This window comes from Platalea leucorodia, assembly GCF_965183815.1.
Source record: "Platalea leucorodia genome assembly, chromosome: 18".
Lineage (NCBI taxonomy): Eukaryota > Metazoa > Chordata > Aves > Pelecaniformes > Threskiornithidae > Platalea > Platalea leucorodia.
The window spans coordinates 10,178,359-10,197,942 of NC_138840.1; the positions used below are offsets into that span (position 1 = coordinate 10,178,359).

A 19,584-nucleotide genomic window follows, 5' to 3' on the forward strand; every position below is an offset into this window, starting at 1 on the left:
CACAGAGACCCTGGTGCCTGGGAGCCTCTAGGACACATCACCAGCATCACCTCCCCGCCACACACCCCCAGGTGCTTACAAAACCAATGGCTTTATTAGAAACTAGAGAGGCAAAACATTAAAAAAAAAAGACCATTTTTTGAGATGAAACATTTGACGCACAAACAAGAAGGGGGAGAGGGCAAATTAGGTAAGCATGGAGGCCAGTGGCTCCTGAGGGATACCGGCATGGGGGAACATTGGTCCCAGAAGGAGCTGCAAAATTCCCTCAGAAAGAGCCCCAGGGCTGGGGCAGCGATCCAGCACCTGCCCCAGATGAGGGACAGGGGCTCTGCAGGGCCACCTGAACACCCCCCAAAATCAGGGAACGGCATTTCACTACCAGCTTTGGGGAAGCTTTGAAGCATCCCCAAGCCCCACCAGCCCAGGCAGCTGCGAGAGCCTGGGGCAGGGGGCCAGGACAGAGCCAGAGACCCTCCAGCCCTCCCCATGGGCAGTCTTCCCAATGGAGGGGTCTCTGAGCCACCTTGCAGGGCAGTGTCCAGCCAGGCTGGATGGTCCCATGCCAGGGTCCCAGGCACATGTCCCTCATGGCCCAGCTCTGCCGAACCCCCTCAGGCACAGCCCTAGCCGTTGCCAGCCAGTGGGGAGCTGCCTTGGGTCCTGGCCGAGGGGACAGGGACAAAAGGGGCCACTGCCACCCAGTCAGTCTTGCAAGAGGTGGACGAAGCTGGCTGGGAAGACACCAGTGCGGGAGCCATCGCCCTCGATGAAGCCGACCTGGGGGTGCAGAGAGGAGGGTGTGAGGAGGGTGGGAGTCCCATCTCAGGCAGGAGAGACGCTTTGGGGCTAATGTCCCAATTCCCAGAGGGATTTAGAGAAACAAAGCCATGGCAACACGTCAGTAGAAGCCTCCCCAGCCCTCCTCCATGCACAGATGGGGCAGGGAGCACCCGCCCCTGCCTCCCATGAACACCCAGTCTCCTCCAGAAGAGAACTGGGAGGGAAGGGACCATCTGTCCATGCCATGATAACACTCACCCAGCTCTGCTCGTCCTCCTCCCGTGTCACCACGATCACCTCTCCCTTGGAGAAGGTCAGCTCCCGTGCTTTGTCCCCCTTGCAGTCAGCCACCGCCTTCACCCGTTTCTGCCTCCCCTTGGCCTGCAAAGGGGTGGGCAAGGGTGTGACAGACCCCCCCCCCAAGGCCACCCCCAAGGTGGGTGCAGGGATGTCACACCCCTGATCCCTCCATCTGCCACACCAGGATAAGGGGAGTTGGGATGCTTGGGGATGCAGACGGTGACCCTCCCCATTACAGCCCCTCTGAGACCCTCCTGAGTCATGGCACCTACCGGAGCAAATCTCCTCGGCATGGGCACGGGGGGCACCTTGCTTAGCGCAGGGTCCTCGGGGCCACCAGGGCTCTGGGGGGACACGGCCGACCCCGCTTTGCCCACCACGCCGCTGATGCGCCGGTATGAGCGGGTGCTCTCTGAGCTGCCGGGGACAGCGGGGACAGCATCATCCCCTCTCTGCTGGTGCCTTCCTCCGCTGTCCCCCTTCCCGTGAGGTCTCAGCAGGGTCAGAGCTCCCCCAATGGGAGCCAAGGGACCAGTGTCCCACCCACAGCCCCCTGGATGCTGATGGAGAAGGTCCCCAGCACCCATCCTCCCTCAAACAACTCCATCCCACCACAATTTCCAAAAAGAGAGAAAAAAATATATTTGATAACTTGCAGGGTATCTTAGTGTCACCCCCAAATAATCTGTCACCTTCTCCAGGCAGAACCCAGCATCCCCACAGCTGTCCTTGTCCCCTCCTGTGTCCCAGGGCCAGCATCAACTCCCTTGGGGACTCCAGGTCAGGGTGGGGACCCCTTTGCTCCACGCCCCCCCCAGACAATTTGGGGTTCCCCATGCCCGGGGCAGGGGGGCACTGGCAGGGGTTGAAGCTGCCCTGCCAGCAGCATGCAATGACTCCCCCACACCCAGTGCACCCCAGGCTGGGATGGGGGGGTGTGTCCCTACCTGAACTTGACAGGGGGGATGTCAGGGGCCATGCTGCCTGGTGGGGGCTGCCCGGGCGGGGGGCTCAGCTCCGGACCCCGCCGGGTACCACTGCTTTCCATTTCTGAGCGGGTCTCCCAGTACGCTGCCCGACGGCTCTCGGTGGGGCTGCAGGTGCCAGGGGCCAGGGGGCCAGCAGTGCCGTCCAGGGCATCGGTGCTGCCGATGGAGGGGAGGCTGCGTGGTGCCACAGCCTCCACCGGCCCGGGGAAGTGCGGCTCCGACGCCTGCCGGGGAAGCTTGGGGCGCTCTGGCGGGGGGACACATGATGAGGACAGTAAACCTGATGTCTGGGTGAAGGGACAGCCCCACCACGGGTCGTCGTCGTCCCCCCCCCCCCCCCCCCCAACTCACCGGTGGGGCTGTGGCCAAGTTTGGGGCGGGAGCCACCACGTGTGGGGTTTTTGAGGGGCAGCGGTGGGGGAATCTCCTCGCTGTGGGCCCGGCGAGGCATGGGGCGCGAGGGCACCAGGATGCTCTCATAGGTCTTGTTGGTGATGTCCATCCCCATGCAGCTCCAGCGGGTCTGGGGGCAGGCAGGTGGGGGGCTGGTGGCCAGTGGCGATGTCCCCTTGAAGGAGCGCTGGAGGGGGCTGACCTGAGGACAGACACCCAGCTCCAGGGCTGCCCTGCTGCTGCCAGCCCCCCCACAGGGTCTGCACCCCTCCCCAGCCATCTCACTGGGGCCATGGGGTGTCTCCCCATACTGTCCAGCAGCTACCTTCTCCTCCAGCTCATCCTCGCTGTCGTAGGGGAACTCCTGGGGGGGCTCCCAGTCATAGTCGACGTGGATCTGCAGGGAGAGCTTCCCCGCCTGCACCTGTTCCAACTGCCAGATGGGGCAGGTCAGAGAGGTCTCAGCATGGCAGGAACAGGTCCCAGGAGCCCCCTGCCTGCATGCCAGCCCTTCCCCAGTGCTTTGGTTCCCTCTCCGCAGCCCGAGCACCTCCCCCATCCCACCTACCAGCTCTTCACACTCAACGTGCTTGAGCCTCCTGGCCACGTCCAAAGCCGTCTCACCCGCTGCGTTCACTGCCCGAGGGACGAAAGGGGACGGATCCAAGTTACAGCCTCACTGCTCTGCTCCCACTGGAGAGCCCCAAGCAGAGGGCTCCCCCAAAACCCCCCTTCCCGGCCCCGTACCTGTGGTGAAGGCAGCTTTGCCCTTCAGGAGCAGCTTAAGGCAGTTGGGCTGGTTGTAGAGTGCACTGTAGTGCAAAGCCGTGTTCCCATCCTGTGTCACCCGGTCCAGCGTCCCCCTGTGCAAAACCACCAGCAAGAAATTCAAGGCTCAAGAGCACACAAGCATCAGTGCCCCGTGCTTGTGCACGGTCCTTCCACAGGGGAGTAGGCAGGGGAGCAGGCAGGGGACACCGCGGGCAGCTGGGGACACACCCATTCTGGATGATGAAGTCCACCAGAGGAAGGGACGATCTGTCCGCATGGCGCACGGCCATGTGCAGCGCCAGCTCACCCAGGTCCTGCCACAAGATGGAGGGGAGAGGAGAGCTCAACCTGAGGATGCTCATCTCCCACGAGATGGAGGGGAGAGGAGAGCTGGACCTGAGGATGCTCATCTTCCTGAGGGCACATCTCCACCCAAAGGCTGGGAAAACCCTGAGCATAGGCACCCAGAGAGGGAAAATCCATTTACACTGCCAGGCAGAGGGAATGGAGCAGCTGCGGAGGCACAGGGCTCACCTGGCCCTCGGGGCTGGACAGGGGCTTGGCCAGATCGTGTCCCTCAGCAAAGGCCTGGAGCAGGGCCAGGAGGTCGCGGGCACGAATGGCTTCCCAGAGGCGGTGGGGGTCGTTGCGGCCACTTTTCTGCACATAGCGTCGCTCCATGTACTTGGCCATGATGTACTCCTTGCGAGCAGCCCTGCAGGAAGGGTAGCATGGCATCAGCTTGGACGGGCACAGAGACCAGACCCACCCCCCAGTCCCCACCACAGCCGGAGGCACCCTGGGCTCCTGCCTCCTCCTGAAGCCTCAGGATCAGGGGGAAACCTCCAAAAAAGGTGCAGATCCCCACCAAAATCCAGGCAATGACACCAGGACCCTCCGTTCTCCCATCCTCACGCTGTCTCAGAACTGATGGGCAGCAGCATGGGGACAAGGACAGACCATGCATTGTGCACTTCTCCTCCTCCTCCTCTCAGCCCACCCCAAGTCCCCTGGCCAGCGGCCGACTCACATATCACTGCCAGCCGAGGGCTTGGGGCAGTCCTGCATGAGCAGCGTGGCCTCCATGATCTCGTTAAAGCGGGTGTTTCCGATACTGACAGCCAGCTGTGGTGAGAGAGGGACAGGGGGAGATGAGCCCTCCTGGCCACGCTCACCCGGCTCCAGCCAGATCCCCATCCCCATCCCGGAGGCAGAGGGAAGGAATCCACTAGACCCACCCAGGACCTTCCCAGAGCAGCAGTTCCCCTGAGGATGATGGTCTTTCATGACAGGGGAAGTCTGTTTTAAAAGGGAGCAAATCCTGGGGGGCTGCCAGCATCCCTCTCCTTGGCAAGCGTCTTTGCAGAGCCCCCCCCCACTTGCCCAGACCATCATGCTAGGGGCTGCAAACTGCCACTAGGGAAACTGAGGCAAGTTTGCGAGCACTGGAGCAAACTGGGCACAGATGGGATGGAGGAGGAGGGATGAACTCTGTGTCCCAGGAGGTCTGGGAACCGCAGAGGGTGATTACTGGTGGCTGTGAGATCTCCAGGCTCAGGGAGCAGCTTACCAGCAACTCAGAGGTGCTGAGGACGTCCAGTGTGAGGGACTGGATGCGGGAGTAATGCACACCCAGTTCCCGATGGATGCCAGAGCACTCGATGCACGTCAGGATGCCCAGGTTGATGGAGAGCCACGTGGGGTCTGCCGGGGGAGCGGCATGAGGCTCAGCATCACCATCCAGCCCCGTGGGATGCTGCAACCCCACCTCAGCACCCAACCCACACCCGGGCTGGGGGACACATGCCAAGGCCCAACCTACCCGGTGCCCCGCAGTCACAACACTGCTTGTTTCCCGGCATGTTCTTCACCTCGCTGATGACCAGCTTGGTGAGCTCCTGCAAGCTGCCGTCCGCCCCGCTGCCCGCCGCTGCCCCACCACCGTTGGGCTCCCCCTTGAAGGCGTTGCTCAGGGCTTCGTCCTTGCTGTTCTGCAGCACCGAGACCCACCTGGGCAGCGGGGGAGCCCCAGTCAGGAGGAGGAGGAGCAGGATCCAGCACAGCAAGGAATGGGGACGGGCTGCGGCACTTACACAACGCACTCCTGCTCATCCTCCGCTTGGAAGTGATAGGTCCTGTTGTCTGCAGGGATGGGGAGAGAGGGGAGAAGGTAAGTGGGGGGATTCAGGGATCCCCAAGACCGCAGGAAGAGGCTGAAACTACTCCAAAGGGGCTGCTTTAAAATAAAATAAAATCACTGCATGTCACTCATCCATCACCCAAATGCTGTCGCAACCTGTTTTTGTCTTGAGCTTGCTAGATCTCCTTGGAGAGGCTGGTCCTTCCTCCGTAAAAGCAGACAGGGAGATGCCCAGAGCCAGATTAAAAGGGCAAAGGGTGCCCGGGTGCTGTGACAGGGCTGACGGAGGGCCAGCTGGTCACTGGGAAAACCCGCTTGGGATGCTCTCCTCCAAAAAGGGAGTTCCCATCCACAGCTCGGCCACCTCTGGGTCAAACACACCCACCCCAGCCACGGCATCCCACTCCAGGCACTCACGCGTCACCAGGTCAAAGCATTTCTTCTCCTCGGTGTGGGGTCGCACTTGGCAGGTGAGGAGGTTCAGCTTGACGGGGGGACGGTTTATCTGCAGGGTGTGATGACAACAGGCAGGTTAAAGGACTGGGAAAGGGTGGGATGCGCATCACCAAGCGCGTACCTCCAACAGCAACTCTGGTGGGACAACCACCATCCCCAGACGGTTCCTCTTGGGATAACCAGGCGAGTCGGACCCTCTCTGACCCAGGAGAACAGGGCTCGGAAACGTCCCTGAGCCGCATCTTCTGTCCCCGCTGCAGTTCTCAGCCTCCACCACCTGGGGGCAGCACGTCGCTTCCAAACCACCCCGGCCCCTTTGGCCTTGTCTGGAACCTCAACACCCATCTTGCTGCCCCAGCCAAACCCACCCTCCCCTCCCATTGACACCTATGAAACAATGGGGGACCCCATTTAGTACATCCAGTCCCAGCTAATACTAAATTTTAAGCCAGGCAAATTTGTGACCAGTTTGGGCAAAACTAAACCTGAAATCCAACGGACACCAGCACTCAAAGGGTGACCTCAAGGGTCAGGGCTGCAGTCCCCTGCTGCTCCTCACCGTACTGTGGGAGATGGTCAGACAGCCATACTTCACACCACACTTCCTCTTCTGCCAGACTTTGCGGATCCTGAGGAGGAGGAAGAGGAGAAGTGAGGACGCGTTGCACAGCACTGATCACCCACATCCATCCGCCTCCTAAACCACCCACGGCAGCCCTTGGCAGAGGCCCAATGGCTTTCTGGATGTAGGGTTGTGCTTCCTGTAGCTCGCAGAGCACAAAATGTGCTGCTGAGCAGGCTGGCCACAGGTCATGCTGGCCAACAGCATCACAGTTCAGCAAAGCACAAAACCACCCTCTCAAAACGTGGGGCCCATCACCCAGAGGCCCACTGAGAAGGTGAAGACCTCCTCTTTGGTGCTCTGAGGATTTTATTTTTCACCCTAGATGATCCCACCAGGATCCTTTTTCCCTCCATGCCCAAGAAACAAGGAATTTATTCCCCTCCCATCAGCCGCACAGCACACAGCTCTTCAGGGTGAACTTGGCACTGGGCAGCTGTTCCTGGAGACCCACATCCAAGGATACTACACCCACGCAGCACCAGCCACTGTGCCCAGCCAGCTGCCCAGGAGAGCATCATGGGAGAAGCATCCCGGGCATCAGAGCCTGCTGGGGGCCTTCACATAAGAAATGGGGCGATGGCACCAAACTATTGAGGAGGAAGGTCTCCTGCACCACCTCCAAACCTCCTCCTTCCCCAGCTGCAGTTGGAGACCCACCAACCCCTGACCACCAGCTCTCAGATCTTCTCCAGCCTGCAGAAAAATCCCATTCTCCAAGCATTGATGGATGCTTAAGACCAGATGGGACCACTTGCACCCGAAGACCTGTCTAACAGCAACCAAAAACCTCACCCAAACAGTTCCACCTTGGGATGTCCCAGCTCTGGGACCTTCCATGAGCATGGTGCTCTTCCAGCAACACCGGGATGGAACTGGGAGCTTTCTGGGCAAATAACACTCATCCTCACCCATCGCTCTTCTTGTACAGAAATCCCGACTTCTCCGTCCCATACTGCTTGTTCCCTTGGTGCTGGTGGATGCTGTAGCCGCTGCCAGAGTTCTTCCTGCTCAGGTTTTCCTGAGCTCACCAGGTGAAAAAAAAAAGCATTTAAAAAGCAAAGTGAGAGGTGCAGAGGTGGCTGCTGCCGCCAAGTAACCTTGTCCTTATCCTTATCAGGATGCCAGAGACCCCTGTCCCCTCCGACCATCTACCAGGTCTCCTGCTCTGCTCCCACAGATGTCCCCTTTGATCCCCAACTCCCCTTTCCCTGCTGCTCCCCATCTCCAAGCTAACCCTGGGGCACTCACCCCTCCTTAGCACCCAGCATCCTCCTGACCTTCCTTCCCAGCTCTCCCCTGCCCACCCTGGAGTCTCACCTCCTTGCTCTCCAGCTGCAGGATGCTGCGGAGGGAATCGCGCGTCTGTGTGAGCTGCTTCACCTCCTCCTCTTGCGCTTGATGGAGCTGGAAAGGGAGGCAGCTGCCCTCACTGCTGTGCTGAATGCAGGTGTTCTCAGGGGCTGGCATGGGGAGGGTGGCATCTCGGGGGACATGTCTGAGCAACACTGGATGGCAGGCTGGGTGACTTACCGCGTGGAGAGACACAGCGAGCTTCTCAATGAAGGGGTAGAGGTTCTGGGCAGCCTTCCAGCCGTCTTGGAAGAAACTGGGCATTTATTTAATGTGATTAAGATGCAGATGGGGAGGATGGAGGAAAAAAAAAAGTTTTTTAGAGAAAACATGGCAAGAGACCATAGCAACCCCCCTAGGAAGCTGCTCTTGCTTTGTGGTTCCCCTGCTACTGGGACCTGGAGAGACTCCACCACAGGCCAAGCCCAGCCCATGGGGTCTGGATACCCCAAGTGTTCGGGCTGTTTCAGATGCAGCATTGGCCTCTTGTTCGATGCAAGCTCATCTCATTGGGGACCAGCCCTGCTGGAAGCCAAATCCTGGGGGTCTCTGGGTCACAGCCCCAGTCGAGGTCATGTTCTTGGCCAATGCAACTGCCCCCTCCCTGCCTCAGTTTTCCCACTCAAGAACTGAAGGAGATGACACAACACCCACACGCTGCTACTCCAGCCTCATGGAGCAACAGGAAAGGCGAAGCGACGTTAATCCTTGCTCCAAACACTCTTGTTACAAACCCCACAGCTAACGGTGGAGCCGCTCGGCTGAACTCATCCCTGGAAATCTATCCAGAAACCAAATCATCGGATATATGCTGAGCCAACCCCCTTCCCCCAGCCCCCACGGACACATTTACAGCTCCTCAAGCCAATAAAGCACGTTTCAACTCCCTGGATGCAACCGGAGAGCAACGGGCTCTGCCCAACACTTTCACCAACAGCTTTATGGAGCTGGGACAAGAGAAGGTGCCCCCAGACCCTTGTGGGACCTCCCGGGGTGACAACAAACCCTGGGGATGAGCCCCCCCGACCTGGGCAGGACCTACTTGTGCTGAGCGTGGAAAAACTTGATGAGGCTCTGCAGGAAATCTGGTCCCTGCTTCATCTGAGACTCACTGGCTTTCAGCAGGTACTGGAGGAGAAGACACCTGGTTAGGTGATGGAGATGAGGACTGGCGGAAAATATCCTGGAGGAAAGAGCAAGAGCCTGCCCAGCCCTCGCCTCCCTTCCCTGTGCCGGGAGTAGGGTTAAAACACTGGCTAGGTTTCAAGAAGTCGCGTCATGACGCTGGATTTGGAAACAGCTCGCTGGGGACCACCCTCAGAAAACCTGGCTCTGGAAGTCCTCCAAGCCCTGAAAAGTTCAAGGACTGAGGCAGGCCCCCGGGGTTTCCAGCCGAGCATGCTTCTCCCGCTGCTCATTATTTCTGGAGTTAATAAATAACCAAAACCCAAGGCAGCTTGTGAAGGAATAAAAAGTTTAGCCCAAATGTTTTTTAAGACATGACCCCTTTACTCCCAAAAAATCAGATTTCAAGCAGTGACTGCTTGTGGCACATCAGCCCTGGAGGTCTGCAGTCCTCGCAGAGGTGTCCCACGGGACAGAGAATTTCAGCTTGATACATCAAACCCTCCCATCAGCTGCAGGCAGAAAAGACCTGGAGCCTTGCGCACCCTGGGCAAAATAAGGGGGGAGGAAGAGATTTCCCCCTGCAAGCTCCTCTCCAGGCTGGCACAGTTGCTGGAGGATGGTTTCAGGCAGGAGATGAGGGGAGGGGAAGGCAGCCCTGAGCTCCAGGGGAAGCAGCAAATACCATCCACCTATAAACCTACAGGCAACACACATCCCAGCCCTAGCCAGTCCCCTAGAAGAGCTGCCCCCCCATTTCCAGGCAGGCTCCCCGGGAAAGCAGCAGTGCTCATGCATGCTGGCACACACACGCACGTGCACTCACTCGCACGCAGCCACTCTGTGCAGGGTTGCCGGCTGCGGCCCCTCCCCAGCCACGCTGCAGCTCCCGCATTTCCATGTGCTGTTATTTATTTCACAGTAGTGCTATTCAAGGGAGTGACTCATCTGGCCAGGTCCCAGCTCCCCGGCCCCATGCCCAGCCCTGGCCCTGCTGTGGTGGGCGCAGCCTCCTCCCCACAGCCCCTGCCCTTTGCTGAGGGGGAGCATGGGGCTGCATGGGGCTCCAGTGCTGCTGCCTGGCCCTCAGGGACATGGGAGACCCCTGGGGCAACCCACTGGGGACTTGTCCCTTGCTCTGTGTCACTCTCAAGAGGTTTGTGGGGCTACTGGGATGTCTGGAGCTAGGACACCTGGGTCCCCTCCTCACTGGAGGGTCTGACATTGGGTCTCCATCCTTCACCTCTTCCCATCTCACCTCCTGAGCACAGACCCCTGGGATAGTCGTGGATCTGGGGCCGCTCATGAGCCCCCCTAACCAAAACAAAGAGCAATTTTGAGAATAGGGCAGAACCACAAAGCCAACCTTGGAGATGTTATCCAAAAAGCTCACTTTTTGCCCCAAATGCCAGCCCTTAGCTTTGCAGAGAAGGGGTAGGAGCGGGGCTGGGAGGATGTGGGTGCAATCCCCGGCTGCCTCACTGCAGGGTAACCCGCAGGTGCCCTTCGAAGCCGTATCCCGCAGGAGCCCCATGTTGCGGATGGGGGTGGTCCCTGAGCCAGGACCATGCAAGGACATGACCAGATGGGGACAGCTGAGGGTCCTGCACTGCACCAACATGGGGCTGCTTTGGTGGTGGGGACGAGGACAGGCTCCGACATCCCCATGCAACTCTGAGCGGAGCAGTCCCCTGCGTCCCTCTGGGGCCGAATGGACCCATCTCTGCCCCAGCACAGCCCTTACCTCGCACATGTGGAGCTGGAAGAGCCGCCGCTCCTTCTGCATGTCCTCAGCCATCTCCGCTGCGGACAGCTCGGCCTGGGTGACCCCTGCCAAGCGGGCTCGCTCCTTCTCCTTCTCCATCTTCCCCCTGCGGGATGGGATGGCAGGTTGGGGACAGCCCTGCTCTGAGGGTGTGGACTGGATCCGGAGAAACATCTCCAGCTCCTCCCTAGCTGGGAAAGGCTGAACCAGAGCCCACTCAATGTCAAGCCAGCACCAATCAGTGCCCGGCTGCAGCCCTGGGACAAAACACCTTTGTGCAGAGCAGGATTAGGTGGATTTTGCCGGAGGCAGCGGGTTCCTTACACTTTGGTCTCGTAATCCTTCCAAGCCTTTTCGATCTGCCTCTTGGAGTCCTGCGGCAAAAGGAGAGAGGGGTTGGCAGCTGTCAGGGAAGGTGAAAGACCTGGTGGCACCAAAGCAGCATCCTGCGGCTGAGGGCTTTGCTTTGCATCGCTGCACCCTGCTCTGTCCTGCTCCTCAGGGACAAGGGACATCCCCACTCGGTCTTTACCCCTTGTTCCCGTCCCTTCCAGTCCTTGCTGCTGCCTTCCAGCCCTTGCTGCTGCCTTCCAGCCTTGGGCATTTGCTCCTTCCTTCTCCTGGCCATGGGCACAAGCTGAGCCCCTAAGAGGGGTCTTGCTGCAGTATGTCCCCAAATGGGTGACCTGCAGCTTCAGAGCCTCGGGGACAGTGCTGGAGGGGACTCACCAGGCGGCCGTCCTTCAGCTGCCCCTTCAGCAGGCTGTCCAGTGGGAAGGAGACGATGTTATTCAGGTTTTGCACCTGCAAGGGGTAGAGATGGGGTTACCCCACGGGGGTCCCCACCTCAGGGCAGGTTGAGGAGCTGGAGCCCCAGGTCCTCCCCACCACTGGGGGTCCCCGCCCCTGGCTCCATCGCTGCCCCGTGAAGGGTTAAAGAGGCTGAAAGCAGGGCCGGATCCAGGCACAGGGCAGGCTGGGGCTTGTTGGAGCTGGCTACAAGATGTCTGACGTGGGGCCCTTCCCACAAACCACATCAGCGCCACGGCTGCCAAAACCAAAGCTGTTCCCCACATTGCCACCCTGTCCCTGTCACTGTCCCCCCACAGCACCCGGCAATGCCACCAGCCCCTCCATGGCTCCATGATGCAAAGACACCGCCCCCCCCCCGATGTCAAAGGTGCTTCCCAAAATGTCCCCATTTCCTGGGGTCTGGGGACAGCAACGCAGCCACCACTGTTCCCACCAGCACTGTGCAGGGGTCCGTGGTGGGGATACAGGAGCCTGCTCTGGTCCCAGCATCCCTCCGTGCACCCTATGGGGCAGCACCCCATTTTAGTGCTGTCAGACCAGCTCCAGCACCCACACGGGACCTCCCCACTGCACCTAGATTTCTTTTAAAGGCTCCCAAGGGTTTTGGTCCCCGGCAGCACCCAGGGAGAAACCCAGCCCCGTGGCATGGGACCAGGCCCGAATGAGGGGGGGCAGGGGCACTCCCCTTCCAACAGCTCCAGGGTGACAGGACATCCTCGCTTCCAACAGCTCCGGGGGGACTCTGGGAGGGGAATCCTGGCTTTTCGGATCCAGTCGGGAGTCCTAGCATGTAACCCTGCTCCGGGGAGAGCAGGGGGAACACGACAGTGGCTGTTCTCATGCTGGCGGCACAGTAGAGCCCCCCCTGGAGCACGGGGGTCCAGCCGGGCTGGGACAGCAGGGAAGGGGAGGAGCGGAGAGGCCCGGACTGGGGTAACTGGGAGAGGAAGATGCCGAAATCTGAGATTCTTGCTGGGGGAAGGGCAGCAGAAATAAATCTCTTCCTTAAGCAGAGCTGGGGCCAAAAACACCCTTTGAGGGCGTTGAAAGGGACCAGAGAGGGGGCCAGCAACACAGGACCCCCAGGGCTTTGCTGCTGGGCGTGCAAGGACCCAGCTCCCTCCGGGAACCAACTTCTCCACCAGAGCCACTCTCATGGTGGGGAAGGTGCTGCCGGCTCAGCTCGCAGCCGCCTCAGCCTGCTTGCCTGCCTGCCTGCTTCCCGTGCAGCCGCGGCTCCCCAACACCCTGCTGCGCAGCTCGGCGTGGCTTTGATTTACTTCTTGGCAAGCAAGATCAGAGATGCAATTGATGTGAAAAAAAAAAAAAATTAGAAAGAAAGGGAAAAAAGAAAATAACAGCCCTAACCATTGAGTCCCAGCGTCAGCATCCCTGGTGGAACTGGGAATGAGCTGTAAATCCAGTAATGGGGGTATTGGATGGTCTGGGAGCACCAGAAGCGTGTCCCTGAGCCTGGGATGGGAGCTGGGGATTGCCAGCTGTGGTGGAGGGCAGCTAAACTGGGAGGAGGGGGGCTGTACCAGGGTTTTTTTCCAAATCCAGATGGATCCTGGAGATTTTCCCCAGCTTGGAGATAGCCAGATGCAGAGAACAGCCTGAGGTTGCACCGGAGATGCCATGAACCCCATGATTCTCCCCAGGGTGGTTAAAGCCCCCCCTCGATCTTGGCAGCGTGCCGGGGAAATGCGGGGCAGCTCACCAGGTTCTTGAAGAGCGCGGTGACCTCGCGGGTGAAGACAGCCAGGTTGAGGAAGCCAGTGGAGAGCTCATGGTTGTTCTGGGAGAGGTGGTTGTTGCCAAAGTTCTCCAGGGCTTCGCTGTACTGCTCCTCGTTCTCCACGTGGGCTGTGCAGGGAGACACTGGTGAGGGATGTGGGGTGGCCCTGCAGCACCCCGCCCCTGGTAGATGGCCACATCATAAGGTCCCACCAGCACCCATCTCCCCATCCTTCCGTAGCAGAGCTGGGTTGATCCTGCTGCAGGACAGCAGCAGCGTGCCCTAAACAACCTCCCTAAGGTTCTTAATTTCCTTTTTACGCCAGTTTTAGGCACCCTATCACGTTGCCAGGCTGGCTGGCTGGCCAGCACCCATGGCCACCTAACTATCTGGCTACATCACCCTATGAACAGATGGGACCACGTTGGTGGGGGATGAAACAGTCACAGACCCCACTAGCCCAGTGGCCCAGGGATGCCCATCAGCTCTCAAAGCACAACTCACTGAGCCCAGAGACGTGAATGGCTTTCACATATTTCCTGATCCTCTGAAGTACAGCTTGGTCCCCATCCAGGCTCTGTGAAAGCGAAGAAAGAAAACAAACTGAGCTCGTTAGCCCTGCCAAGCACGGCTGCCACTCCCCCCAGCCTCGTTGGCCCTTGGAAAGGTGGCTGCTCTGCCATGCAGATGTGTGGGGCAGCGGCCAAGCTCCCAGAGCTGGGAGAGGAGCCGGAGGCATCCCGGGGATGCCAGAGCCGCAGCGCCCTGCCGGTCCCCTGCCAGGCCTGCAGTCCCTGTGGCTTTTGCTGCCAGGCAGGGCTTTGGCTGCCCCTGGAGAGGCGGGTTTGAGCAAGAGGGTAGCAGGGGGTGAAGAGGCTCAGCCAGCACGCCCAGTGCCTCTTTGGATCTAAGCAGCTTCCAGCAACCATGGAAAATGCCTCCCTGGCTCTCGCAGGGGCTGTTTCAACCAAGGACAGGATGAAGCATCAGGTAGCACAAATACACCAGCCCGTCCCCGCCATCCCAGCACGCATCCCCAAGGCTCAGGGCCAGACATGGCAGGAGACACCTGCGAGGGTGCCCAGCTCCCCACAGGGGTCCACGGCAGAGCCAAAAACAGGACCCACCTCCTGCCAATACCCAACAGGGACCTAATCACATGAATGCCACACATGGCAACATGGCTTTCCACAACCTCCTGGGCTCATGCAGGGTCTCAACTGTGGCCCCCCCGCACCATGGGCCACCTGCAACCCCAGCACAATGTATCTCCTCAGTGCCCCATTCCTCCTGCAGCCCCTGCCAGCTGCATCCTGTGCTCGCTCAGAGCACTTCCCATCCCCACCCTGGTCCCCCCATCCTTGCTCCATCCCTCCCTACCCAGGCAGCCACCATTTGCCCCCACCAAGCATCAGGGCAAACTCAACCCCAACGCCAACCCAACGCCAACCTGCCCACAGCACTGCCCGCAGAGCATCATAGCCAAACACATGCCAGCCCCAGCCATCAGGAAAGGGTTAAGGACAGCTTGGCTGCAGGTACCAGAGGCATGATAACAGGCTGGAAATATTTAGAGGGCGTGAACGGCAAGAAGGGCGAGGGGTGAAAATGTGAAGAAATTACAGTAAAGAGGCTCGCTCTCTCTCACTTGTGCTATCGCCAAAGGTTTTCAGGCTGATGTCAAGGCCAATTTCCTGACAGCAGGGTCAGCCTGGCTTTGGCGCCACTCTCCAAGGCCCTCCTTGTTGGACGGGATGCTGCAGACAAGCTTTGGCCAGGACGAGCCGCCTGGGAAGGGACCGGGGCCAAGGTCGGAGCCAAAACCCCCACCTGGAGGGGTCTTGCAATGCATCTGCAATGGGGAGGATGTTGGGGTGCTCCAAAGCCCCCCATGCCCCCTCTTTGCACCAAATCTGGGCACCCCAGGCTCTTCAGAGTCGCAGGCCCGGAGCAGAGGCACGCCCTGCCTTGGGGGGGATGCCAGAGCTGGATACCTGGACACCCCAGGCTCACAAACCTGATGTAGCCTCGGGAAGGGGAAACTGAGGCAGCATGAGATGCTCTGGATGCGTCACCATACAAGCGGGGAAAGAAGCTGCTCCGAGTGCCTGGGACAAGACAGCCCACCCCGGTGCCAGCTCATGGCCGCAGGAGGCTGAACGCAGGGACTGGGCATGATCTGGGGATGGTCACAGGGACTTTTGGGAAGGGGTTCACGAGCTGACCACTAGGGATGGTGCGGGCAGAGCCGAGCACCAGGGTGGTAAATGCAGAGGAAATCACTGCACAGTGCTGCCCCAGCTGCTGGCATCGCTGGCATCCCCGAGGTACTGGGCCAGCTGCCAGGGACACAGGCCTTGGCTGCATGGGGACAGCCCTCCAGAGCAGGGGCAGCGATGTCTGGAGTCCCCCACAGCACCCATCACCCCCAGGTCCAGCTCAGGGATGAGGGCTCCTGGTCGGGGAAGCTGAGGGCATCGGCACAGCGGGGACAGGAGCATGAGGGATTCCCTGTGGGGATGGAGGAAGGGACAGATCCGCACCTGCACCTCAGACACCCGGCCTCGCAGCCTGGGGACCCCAAGCAGCCACCGCCACCCCCCGCTTGGTCCCGGCAAGATGCTCAATGGGGGCCATTCTTCTGCCTCCCCCCCACCGCCAGCTCGTGCCACCCGGCGAAGGAGCTGCCGTGGGTGCCAGGGGCCAGGGAGGAGGTGCTGCCGGGCCAGGAGCAGGATGTGGCGCCGCCTTGGGTGCAAAGGGCAGCACATGGCAGGGACACAGTATTATTTACGGAGTGAGCTGGGAGCCCGCCTGCCAGCTCTGCCACTAAACACACCAGCAGCCTCTGCCATGTCACCCTGCCCTGGCCCAGAGGTGCTCAGTCTCGTGTGACATGCACACAGTACCCAGCCTCAACCACCAAGGGCTGGATCTGACCTTCCAGCCCAGTCCAGAGACCTCGGGTTCTGCCTCTGCAGCAGCCCCAAGAATGCCAAAGTCACACAAGCCCCCTGGGAGGGCAGAGTCCTCTTTAATCCCAGGAGGAAAACTGAGGCATGGAGCAGCTCTGGCCAACACCAGTATACTTCCTCGATGGTGAGCACCAGCCTCTGGCCCTCACCCTGCTCATCTGTGCTTCTCTTGTCCCCCCAGTTTGAGACCGGCTCCCAGATGGGTGCACGAGGCTGTGCCTCGAAGGCACCTCACCTGTCTTGGGGACCTGGTGGGACACAGTCACCCCTTCCCACCCAGCAGCTGCTGGAGCAAGACCAGGAACTCTTGCTCCCTCCTGCTCGCTAAGCCATCGGCCGGGATCTGGGGTGATGACAGGGAAGACCAAGGCTCAGTTTGGTCACAGAGAGTCTCTCCCACTCCCCAGCCCTCCCCAAAGCCACCACTGTTTATTTCCCTTGCCTGATGCTATCACCCCATCAGGGCTCAGAGGGCAGCATGGGGCTGGGGCTTGTTTGGTTGGATTTCCCTCTTCCCCTCGTGCTGGAGCACAGGGATGCTGAAGGCCTGGCAGTGGCTCGGCCCCCACAAGGGTTCCCTGCAGCCTCCACTGGGATGGGGAAGGGGCTCAGCCCCGTGCTCCCCATGGCATGCACAACGGCGGTCACGACTCCCAGCTCTCAGCCGTGCTCGCTGGAGCTTTACTAACCAAACCTCACAGAGACCCCCCACCATTCCTGGGGGATGCCTCTCCCCCCATCCTCGTTCCCCTTAACCACAGCCTCTCCGAGCAGCCAAACAAAATTCCTGCTGCTTCCTCCTGGCTGGAGCTGCCTCCTCCTTCCTGGCTGAGAGGAAGATCCATGGCAGCAGCCAGCACATGGTGGCAGGGACCAGGATGCTCCACGGTACATCCCCAGGTTTCCAGGCTGGGGACGCCCATCCCACTGGCCCAGGGGATCCTGGCAACCCTGGCACCTGGGGCCCCACACTCCCCACCAGCCCGGGCTCTCCTTCAAAGCCATTCCTTCGCTAAGAGGAGCTGGCAAAAGCCACGGGACCAGCTGGAAACCACCTTTATTCCACACAGGAGAAGGGTGACAAAGGGATCCCGCCACCTCCACCCTTCCCGCAAACGCTGCCAGGGATTTTGGGGGGAGGCTAAAAATACTCCCCTGGCTTTAATTGCTGAGGGACTCCCCCCCGGGCCACCCTATCACATCAGGGCTGGCTCCAGCGTAGGAACTCGATAGCGGCCGGAACCGTGGGGCTGATGCTCTGCCCAGCCCCGGGAGGATGCCCTAGCCCAGGGTGGCACGTGGAGCTGGAGACAAAAACCTTTAAAGAAGGTTTTAAAGGAGTTTTATCCATTTCTGTACACCTTGGCCCCGAAAAAGCACAGCCGGGGAGCTCGGGGCGAAGGGGAAGACCGCAATAAACAGAAGGCCAAGGAAGGGAGGTGCCCCCCAAGGTGGGCACTGGGTGCTGGACCAGCACCTACGGGTGCCAGGAGCTGCCCCAGCGCGGGGTGCGGGAGTTGTTCCCAGGCGGGGAGCACAGCCCGACCCCCCCAGCACCGCCCGGCCCCGCTCACCTCCTCCAGGGCCCCCACTGCCCCCCGGCACTTCTGCATCTTGGAGGCGAAGGCGGCGGCAGCCGGGGAGCTGAGGTCCTCGCCGGTCACGGCCAGGAACTCGGCCACGCTGAGCTGCTCGGGCATGGTGCGGGCGGCGCCGGAGGGGCGCACCGGGAGAGCACCGGGAACTCCCCTGCGGAGCGCCCCGGGGGTGCCGGCAAGGCGCGGCTCAGCACCCCATGCCCAGCACCGGGAGCACCGCGCCGCCCCGGGGAGTTTCTCCGCCCGCTCACTCGCTCCCTCCCTCCCCTCCGCCGTCACGTGGGCGGCCCCGCCCGCCCGCCCGTTAAAGGCGAAGCGCACCGGTGGGCCTCTCCACCTCCGCGACCCCCACCCCGGGCACCAGGAGCTAGGGGGTGCAGGGTACCGGGGTGCGGCGGCGAGAGGAAGGGAAAGCCCCGGGGTCTTGCTGGATCCACACCCCCGGCCTCGCCCCAGCACCCACCTTGCCCAGGGACAGGCTGGCGAGCACCCAGAGATGGGTGACAACGCACAGGGCGAAAAGGCAGCGCCATTCCATCCCGGCACGATGGGAGATGGAGAGGAGCAGGGGAGGCTGGGAGCAAGGTCTCACCCGAAGCCCAGCTTGGGCACACGAGTAGTCTAGGGATGGCTTGGGATTAAACCCAGTCCCCCCAGAGCACTGGTTTAACTGGAGGCCGCCCTCACCCTGCCCTTCCTCGGACCCAGAGGGGGCCATCCCTGTTTGGGCAGGGAGTGATTCCTGGAGCCCTCGGCTCTTCACAGTGGGTTCATCATCCTGACGGAGGGGACCTCTGTAGCCACCCGTCCCCTTGCCTCGTCCCGGCCCTTGCAGGTACAAGGAGCTGGATTTTGGTGTCCCATTCGCTGATTATTTGCTCTTTCCGGAGGATGGGGGAAGCCTGGACACCCCGCGGGCAAGCACTAAGGCCGGGCACACACTGAGTGCATCCCACCATGGGGATAGGGCTGGTGGCAAACTGGAAAGAAGAGGACAAAAAGCCTCAGCCATGCCCTGTGGGGCTGGTTTGCCATGAGAGAGGATGACATGGGTGTGAGGTTGCTTTGCAGATGCCCCATGCCCCTCACTCCTGCCCCCCGCACCAAGCAGCCCTCACCCAGGGTAGATCAGGGGGTCACAGACCCCTGTCCCCTTTACTGAGCCTGGAGTGGGGTTCAGTAAAGCTCAGGTTTGTGTCTAACCAGACAAAGCCAATCCAAGCCCTGCTCTAATCCAGTGTTACTGGGGCACTGGAGGGGGACAGGGATGCAGGAAGAGACATTGCAGGCCATAGGGTGAACGGTTGCACTTTAAAGATTCAATCCTTCAGGCACCAGCAAGCAGAGGTGCCCACGGTTTGGCCTTGGGGTGCAGTCTGCCCACCCCAATTTGGGGGGAGCCCAGCACCCGCCAAGGTCCTGGGACATCTCCCTTGGCAGGGCTCTGACAGACACAGTGTTGAGAGGCTGGAGCCCAGGCAGGATAGGAACAGGAGGAATTTGGGGGCTCTCGATGGGTAAGAGCTCCCCAGCAGACAAGCACCTCCGGAGCCTCCTTTGGGGGACACGAGAGGGGGACACTGGCCTCAGCAGAGCAGCCATCGGGGCAGCCCAGAGCAGAGGCTTACAGCAGTGTGGGCCGGGCTTGACACCCTCCCCCCCCCCCGAAACCCTGCAGCCCCCCTGGGCAGGGCCGAGACCCCCCCAGACACCCCACTTCTCCCCGCTGTACCGCAGGGTCCCCCCAGGCGTGGGGCTGGGCA

At 60.7% G+C, this 19,584-nt stretch overlaps 1 protein-coding gene across 1 annotated transcript; it reads right to left on the reverse strand.

Moving 5' to 3' along the window:
• Positions 1-668: 668 nt before the first annotated feature.
• ASAP3 (ArfGAP with SH3 domain, ankyrin repeat and PH domain 3) lies at positions 669-17,923 on the reverse strand (the record flags this gene model as incomplete). The annotated part of the gene is made up of 26 exons (XM_082329456.1): positions 669-780; positions 1,042-1,164; positions 1,356-1,500; positions 2,031-2,319; positions 2,424-2,667; positions 2,791-2,898; positions 3,034-3,101; positions 3,213-3,328; positions 3,465-3,550; positions 3,771-3,951; positions 4,267-4,361; positions 4,807-4,940; positions 5,059-5,246; positions 5,330-5,378; positions 5,794-5,881; positions 6,392-6,461; positions 7,366-7,475; positions 7,775-7,861; positions 7,988-8,063; positions 8,850-8,935; positions 10,677-10,803; positions 11,022-11,071; positions 11,427-11,501; positions 13,231-13,376; positions 13,753-13,825; positions 17,798-17,923. The coding sequence occupies 26 exons, from the start codon at positions 17,921-17,923 to the stop codon at positions 706-708; spliced, it is 3,015 nt and encodes a 1,004-aa protein (XP_082185582.1). The 3' UTR covers positions 669-705.
• Positions 17,924-19,584: the final 1,661 nt, after the last annotated feature.